The sequence below is a fragment of the Capsicum annuum genome, chromosome 5 (genome assembly GCF_002878395.1).
Source record: "Capsicum annuum cultivar UCD-10X-F1 chromosome 5, UCD10Xv1.1, whole genome shotgun sequence".
Classification (NCBI taxonomy): Eukaryota; Viridiplantae; Streptophyta; class Magnoliopsida; order Solanales; family Solanaceae; genus Capsicum; species Capsicum annuum.
In genome coordinates, this window is record NC_061115.1 from 179216839 (window position 1) to 179225854 (window position 9016).

Consider the following 9016-nt stretch of genomic DNA (forward strand, 5'->3'; position numbering starts at 1 on the left):
GCACCCAACTTGAACATGTGCGATCAATGGGAAATAAAACAAAAAAGAGGTGAATAAGTGAGCCCCAAGAGAGTAGTGTAGTGTCAAGAAGGCATAGTCATTTTAAATGACCTTGAATATCATACTAGCCCTAGCCTACAGTATAAGCCTAAACGAAGTCCTATAGTGATCCTAGCTGGCCGATCTGAAGGTCTTGGTAATGAAAATAAGGGCAAGCCTATGGTACTTGGCATATACTTATTGGAACTTTGTTTTGAGAGTGAGAGTTTTTTTATGATCCCCAAGTTTACATTTTTGGTGAATTATATGCGAGGAGGGGGATTTCTTTGTTGTGAGTGCACAATGGTATTTTTGATAGCTACTTTTTTGTTTAGATAGTGCAACAATGGTATATGAGTGGTTGTTATGGCTAAGATTGATGCCATCACTTGAGTCCTTTGTGTTACATTATTGTTATTCAATGACATACACAGTAGGTTTTAATTGGATTGACCTTGTAGCTTGTAACTATATTTTGAGCTTAAAAAAGAAAATTGGCTGCTGAATATGCTATGTATTCTCTTAGTTGTGTTGAGTTGCTTGAGGACAAGCAATTGTTTTAAGTTGAGGGTGTTGACGTGTGAGCAATTGCTAACACATTTCGGCCTTTAAACAAGAATAATTGTGAAGTCTTAAGCAACTTTTGTCATTTTTGATTTGTTTATGTTTGATTTTATAGTTGAAGCTGTGGGATAGAGTACCAACAAGAATGAAAGAAAAGAAGTTGACATATGGAGGAATATGAAGAGAAGTATGGCTGACGACATCTGTGATAAGTCATCAGCTCTGTGATAGGCTATCACATTTGTCATCAAACTTAACCAAAGATTTGGCATGAGTTAAAGTTGTGATGACACTTTGTGAAAAGGCATCAAGATGGTGATAAGGCATCAGGAGCATCGTCAGCCTTAAAAAGAAGATGGAAGTTGAAGACAGTTTTGTGACAACATCCATGACACATCATCAGGCTGGTGATAAGGCGTCAGGAGCATCGTCACCCTTAAACAGAAGATGGAAGTTGAAAATATTTTTGTGACGACATCTATGACACGTCATCAGGATGGAGATAAGGTTTCATCGTTGTTGCCAGCCTTAGGCAGCAAAAACCAAAAGTGCAGAGGAGCTGACGACATCTGTGATAAGCCATCAAACTCATGATAATCCATCACGGAAATTGTCATCTATTCTAAGGAAAAGCTTTAACTCTGAGCTTATTTCCTTCATTAGGTTAAACTATATAAAGCCTTGTTTTAGGGTTTTCTAAAAGAATTAATTTTTGGGACTCATCTTTCTTCAAAAAACATACGATATTTCTCTCTTGCTAGTTAAAATATTTGGGAGTTTTGTACCGTGGTTCAATTCAAGTTATACTTCCTGATTTTTATCATCGTTGTAAGTTAATCTTCTCACTTATGAATTCAATTCATGTACTTGTTCCTTGCATCATGAGTATCTAAACTCCATTAACCTAAATTATGGGATATAGGGTTAGGTCATGACGCTGGGCTGAACACTCAAGATTTAATAGGTGTTAGGATTTCTTGATAACTCTGAGATTTTAATTAACGTCTGTTGGTTGCAAACAGTAGACATACCTACTTTGATTTACTTAAGAAAGAAATCATAATAGTAGGAAGTGAATTATCAACAGTGATAGCAACGCACGACATCTATTATTGGGCATTGGGCTAGTGATGGGCGTGCATCGATGATACGCTAAAATTACAACTCATATTAGAAAGCATAAGCGGTCCTCATCAAATATAGAACCCAACTATGTTGGGGTCGAATACCACAGGGAATACTGTGCAAACTAAGTATTATGATTATTAATGGATAGTTGATCGAAGATTTTGGAACAAGAGGAGGTTGGTTTATTAACAGTGAAGTATGTTCACTGCAAATCGTGTTCCAACTAATAAGTATTATTGTAAGTTTTGATTCAATGAGAATGAATAAACTAGTATTATGTTCACCAAGATGTTACTGCAGTCAAGGTTGTGAGTTACCCCGAATTCATACGTAACAATTTCGAATTGCAAGAATTATTGAACTCTAAAGTTCATCTATTCATTTTTCAACCTTAATGATTACCCTTTTATTCTCTCAAACTTAAAGAATATATTGATATGTTCAATTGATTTCTCAAGGTGGTTAAACTTGTTAAGGTATCAACCCTTAACCCAAATGTTAAAGCCTTTAAGATCCACACACACATTTCTACTCAAACAAGTTGTGTTCTTGGGCTCACCCTTCACGTTTGCAACCAAGAAAGATCATAATAATGAAGAGGAGTTTATGCAATTTCAATTATCTACAGAACTCAGGAAATCTGACAACCATAAACAACCAAACACATCAAGGCTCCCATAATCCTACTTATGAGAGCTTTAGCCACACATCATAGAACAAAAAGAAGAAGAAAAAGATTCCATTGTGTTTCTCATTGATAATTTAGAAAATTATCTACAAAAATATCCAAAGGATTGTTCTTGATCTCCATAGAAGAATAGTGAATAAAATGTTTCCACAATATTAGCTATTTAGAGAATAGTAGGTTACAAATTGTTCAAAAATTGAAAAAAGAGATAAAAAACAGATCAAAGATACCTAATCTAACCCTAAACTAGGTATTTATATCTCCTCAGGTATTTGGAATTCAAAATTTAAACTTGAATTCTCCGCATCACAGTTGACGGTTCATCAGTGTCCTAACGGTCCGTATCTTAGACCATCGCTTGGATACCCAGAGGGCCTTGTTCTGTCTCATGTTTGACGGCCCATCATTTGGACCTTCACTTGGATCCTAGAGGGCCTTGTTCTATCTCTAACCTAACGTTCAGGTTGACGTCCCATCAGTGTCCTGATGGTCTATTGCCTGAACCGTCGATTGGAACCTCAGTTTCTTCCATTCTGTTTAGGTATAACGAATGTTTTGATGGTCCATCACAAGGCTGATGGCCCGTTAGTTTGACCGTCAGGAGTCTTTGGCTTCTGTTTTTCCAAGTTATTTCTTCTGTTGAGTCTTTTTCCTAAAAATAGTAAAACCCAGCTTCAAATACACTAATAGTTGCTTAAAGACACACAATTATCCCTCATAAAAGATGTAAAATATTCCGTCAAACACTAGAACATCAACACCCTCAACTTAAGATAATTTCTTTTCCTCAAGTAACTCAATACCATCTCATATGCATAAACAAGAACAATGATGGGCATTTAACCATTCAGCTATGCATAATTCAACCACTCAATTACCACTTAACTTATGTAGTTTCAACATATCAGAATCAACAATTTTCACCATTTACAGTTCACCATATACACTATCACAGACGTAATATCCCACAGAGATCTGTAAAAACAAGTATATCTTAGATTTCCCTCACAGTCAAAGAGGTCTACTACACTTTATCAATTTAACTTGTGTACAAACAATTAAGACTCTCACTCTCACAAAAGAAGTTTCAAGCATAGCATATATACCCATAAGCTTGCAATTCTCATCTAATATTCCTCAATGGTTGATTTGCAAGCATCAAACAGGACTTTCTATGTCTTGTAATAAGGTTTCGATGCTAGGTGAGGAATAATTTTAAGAAAGTGACAACAAGTTCAGATTTTACTCTCTTTGTTCTTGATTGTATCTCACCATGACTACCACTTTTCTACTTCATTTACAATCCATAATTTCATACAAACCCCAATTTTTTTTTGCTCTACATCAGCCACCCTCAACTTATGTTGATGCTTTTTGTTGAGGTGAAAATTATCTAACTAGATCAATGTCGGATGAGACATTTTCTTTCAACTCCAATCCACTTACATCTGAAAGTAACTTCCCAGAAATAACCACCCTCAACTTAGGCATTTTACCTAAGTTAAGATGCAAAATATCCAATACTGGACCAGGGCCAAAACTAGGAGCTAACATTCAAATGAGAGTGAATCAAAGTTATTAGGACTGAATAAACAATAGTAAAAGTTCAAAATGGTTTCAAAATGAAAAATTTCATCTTTTAAGTGGATTGCTAACTAAAGTAGGCCTGCTATCCTATCCTATTGAATCATCTACAAAGTAACATAAATGAACTAGAAAAGTTCTAGTTATATACACTATGCAAGAACTGTATCAAAATACTCGCACACATACAGGCAATGAGCTAATTCTTATCCTACAAACTTTTGGGTTTACATCACATGATCATGCTTACTTTATCTTCGTATCCTTATGCTAATTGAAGATTCAAAATGGTTGTTCAACATATTCTAAGTGACAAGAATGTATTCTCATATACTAGTATATTCACAGTATTCTGCCACAATTCATCATCCATCCATACTACAAAAAGGTGCTAAAAGAAAAGAATATGAAATATCTATAATCACTGAACGATATTTATATCAGAAAGCACAAGAGAATTTAATAGAAACCGAAACATGTCGATTCTACTAGATAGCATATGAGGGAAAAGAACACAGGCAACAAAATCCCCTGCGGTGACCAATAACACAATAAACACCCACCCCGACTAAGCAAAAATGCTTTATCCTCAAATAAATTAATAATAAGGTATAATAGAGTGAAATACTTACAAAGACTCTTAGGCTTGTGAGTTGGTCGAAATTGGTGAGGCTTTTTTGGCCTCATGTGTAACATCAGTGACCCCAATGGTGGTATGGGTGCTCAAAATAGCTCCCTCCTGAATTGGAGGTATCTCGAATGGGACTGGATCAGGTGTGGGCCTCCTCAGTGGGGCTGAACTAGTTGATACTCCTACTACTTCATCTGCAGCTTTTTCTGCCTCTTTTCTTCATCTCTTCTCGACCTCTTCACAGCTTTTCTCATGTCTCTGTCTTCTCTTTTCTTTGGTGTCATATCTTCTCGCCTCCTTCTCCTTGAAGCCTTCTTGTCAGCACTTTTATCATGTTGCTTACCTTTATATTGCAGTGGCCTTCCCCTAAGATCAATGAGGCCCTCATCTTTATCACTGATCATCAATACAGGATCAAAAGTAGGCTGTAATTGTTCCTTTTTCAGCTTAGCAATATCATCTTATGCTTGATAAACTCCGTAATAAACTTTGCAAAATCTAGCACCTATAAATCATCCAACTGTTTGTTTACGTGCTCTTCCATGTCTTCTATTCTAGCCTGAATATTCTAATAGCTTTAGGGCTTCATCAATGATGTGGTCAACAAATGGCTTGAACTTCTTTACCCATGCATTCAACTATTTTTTGAACTTTTTCTAGGCTCTCATAGATTTTACAAAGTTTTCTTATGTCAACCGACATTCAGAATATTGAGGTAGGACTTATGCAGTGTATGAGGTTTTACCCACCGAAGGCACCGATGCTAACACTACAGAAGTATCTTGTGGTAGATAAGTAGTAATTAGCAGTGGCATACCTATAGAGATCTCAAAAGTGTTAGGAGTGGGAGCAGACTGTGACTGGTAGGAAGTGACTTATGAACACGCATCTCATATTTCAAATCATCCTTTGTTCATTCAATGTCGTATTGATGACTAGCCCAAAATTCATTATCAACTCCCCTGAGTAAAGGCACATTAGCCCTACTACATTATCATACACGGGAATGGTAATGCACCAGCAGTTTTGTTAGCACAGAAAAATAACTGATCAGCAATGGTATGACTGAAATCAATTTTTAGCCATCGATCAAACTAGCAACCAATACCGCCTTTTGAAGCTACAAATGTGTATCTCCACTAGTTGGCATCAACCTCAACCTCACAATCACCCACCAAAACTTTGCCCTAAAACTTAGGGACAACTTAGCTATGCATTCCTTGGTGTTATGCAGCTATGAAGGGTTGCCCTCGTCTGTCAGAAGTAGAGCTAACCAAGGTCTTTGTTCTTCCACAGTAAACATACGATGCTCAAGTTCCAGAATTACAGTTGGTGGCTCAAAGTCTTGACCAAATAGCACCCTATTTAGAGTTCGCTCAGAAATATCAATATTCACCGCTCTTACAGGAACATGTGACCTAATCAGCAAGTCACTTATTTTAGTACCTTTAGGGAAATCCTTCTTAAGCAACGCCAAGTAATTGGAAAAGAAATATCACACAAGATTTGGGTAGTATGAACCTGGCGGTTTGCTCATCCATCCCAACTCGTACTCGTTGAACCTTCTTTCAATCTCTGGATACTCATGAAGTTCTGATGTGACTATTTGGTATTCTTCAGAGATGGGCCTTTTTATTAGTCTGTATGTTGTTAGTGTAAGCCTATCAAAGAAGTATTTCTGTGCTCCCTCAATCTACCACATAACTACTTCCTATATTTTAGGGTCCTAGATTTGAATCACATTAGCGTCCTTAATTTTTGATGCCTCAACTTGGTCGGGGTTTGATGTGTTAACGCCTTTCTCATTGGGGTTAGAAATGGAACTACTACTTTTATCACTCTCACTCACCTCCTTAGACGAAGGAGTACTTGATTCATTTTATCTCGTTGGTGAGTGTTAAATATTGGTGCCTCTTCACTCGGGGTTGGTTCACCCCTGACTCTTGCTTGTTGAGCCCTAGCACCACCTTATCGTACAGGCGGCAGCTTTTGTGTCATTTTTCCTAAACAAGGACAAATGACCATTATTGTATCGGAATTAGAATAAAATAAGGTACAGAATCAAGTTGACGGTCTGTCAAGGTCTCCGTCAAAGCTTAACTAGAGAAGCTAATTTTCAAAATAAAGTTAATGGGCCATCTAATGGTTCTATAGGGATGTGACGGTTCATCTAGGTCTCCATCAAAGCTTAACCAAAAAAGCTAATTTCAGATTCAAGTTGATGGGCCATCTGACAGTCCATCAGAAGTATGACGGTTCATCGACATGGCCATCCACTGCAATATTTGACTTCAGTCTTCTCTTGGGCAAAATGTCGAACATCTGACATGCATTTATTTATTAAGCACAATAATCACCACATCAATTCCATATTTCACCACTGATTTCACCATTTTTGTGTCATGGGTTACTCAGACTTTACCCAGAACAGTACTTAACAGAGGTCAACTAAATCAGAATTACAACAGTAACAAAAAGTTCTTTCAAACATTATCAACCTACACTATTCACGTTCATCATTCCAAGAAGAAAAGTAGAGTTTGATCATACTTTATCCTTGAAGTACTCTTTACTACTCTGAACTTTTAAAGCTTAGAACAAACTACACTATTCAGTTTATATCAGAGAGATTTTACTTTGATTTGGATGAGAAGAACAGAAGAATATAGTAGTTTAAAAAGGAGAAGGAAGGATATGAAGAGTCCTAAGAAGGGATCTATTTGATTTCCACAATGAATGTACAGGAATTTAAATGGTTTTGGGGAGTTAAAGAAATGGGAGTGTGTGGGTAACTGAATCCCATTATCCATTAAATATGTTTGGATTGGATCAAAATAACAGAAAAGCCTTTTCTTGACCCAACCACTTTTAAAAAAATTAAGGTTTATCTGATGGATAACCGACAATCCGTTGGTTAACTGACGGTCCATCAGTAAGTCAATCATATCTTACCAGAAAGTCACCTTGTTGTTTTAAGTTGACGGTTAGTGTGAAGGCCCGTCAAGGTGTCGACGGTCCTTCAAGATGTCCGTCAGTCTATTTCTAGTACCTTATGCTTTAGGACTCATGCTGACAGTAACATTGATGATTCATCGAGGATGTGATGGTCCATTAGGTTAGCTTTCAATCCTTATCCAGAATAACTATTTTTTAACATGGCTTTGATGATTTCAGTGATGGTCCATCAGGCTATTGATGGTCTATCAACTTTCCTGTCAAACTTCCTCAACTTGATCAGATTTTGTTTTCCTGTATTTTAATTTTTTCATACTTCAACAAACATATAGAATTGCACCAAAAGAAACAGACAATTCTAACTAAAAATACAAAAACAATTGTGGGTTGCCTTCCACTAGTGCCTGATTTATTATCGCGACATGGCTTAGTTATCTCGATTACTCAGACTTCATTGAGATAAACTATACTTAAGCATTTAACTGAGCCCATTGGACCAATATATAGCCTGACGTGTTGCTTATTGACTTTGAAGACATTTCCATCTTCATTTTCAAGTTTGACTACTCTAGATGAGTAGACCTGTGTAAATTTAAACGGGCTAGACCACTTAGACTTAAGTTTACCTGGGAAGAACTTCAGTATAGAGTTGAAGAGTAATACCGAATCGCCTTTCTGAAATTCTCATTTTTCAATCCTCTGATCATGGTATTTCTTCATTCTTTCCTTGTAAAGGTTCGCTCTTTCATAATCCCCAAGAATGAATTCATTCATCTCATTCAGCTGCTCCAGTCTTAGCTCTGATGTATCCTTCCAATTTAAATTAAACTTTTTAAGTTCCCACAAAGCCTTATGTTCCAGTTCAATCATCAAATGGCATGCTTTTCCATATACTAGTTGATATGGTAACATCCCAATAGGTGTTTTAAAAGCTGTCCGATATGCCAACAAGGCATCATCAAGCTTTTGAGACCAATCCTGTCTACTTGCTTTTACCATTTTGGCTAGAATTGCCTTTATCTCATAATTTGAAATCTCCACTTATCCACTAGTCTGTGGGTGATATAGAGTTGCTACCTGCTACCTTATGCTGTTTCACCCCATATTTGGCCAAAGCAGCCTGGAACACTTTGTTGCAAAAATGGAATCCTCTGTCGCTTGTGATAGTACATGGTACTCCAAAGCGAGAGAAGATGTTCTTTTTGAGAAAAGCAACCACTCTCTTACCTTCGTTGTCAGCCAGAGCCATAGCTTCTACCCATTTGGATATAGAATCTATAGCAACCAAGATGTACTTCAACCCATAGGAACTCATGAAGGGCCCCATGAAATCGATACCCCATACATCAAACAATTCAACCTCCAGCATTTTTGTCATAGGCATCTTATGGTCCTTCGAAATTGAGCCTTCTCTCTGACACTAATCA

The 9016-nt window shown here is 37.0% G+C and overlaps 1 protein-coding gene across 1 annotated transcript; it reads right to left on the reverse strand.

The window, feature by feature from the left end:
* Positions 1–8273: 8273 nt before the first annotated feature.
* On the reverse strand, positions 8274–8588 carry LOC107871957. Its single transcript, XM_016718799.2, has one exon. It carries the CDS (start codon positions 8586–8588, stop codon positions 8274–8276), a length of 315 nt encoding a protein of 104 aa, XP_016574285.2.
* Between the last annotated feature and the right edge of the window lie 428 nt (positions 8589–9016).

Excerpts from the sequence above, each read along its gene's own strand:
- LOC107871957 (XM_016718799.2), bottom strand. The coding sequence starts at position 8,588 with ATGGTAAAAGCAAGTAGACAGGATTGGTCTCAAAAGCTTGATGATGCC.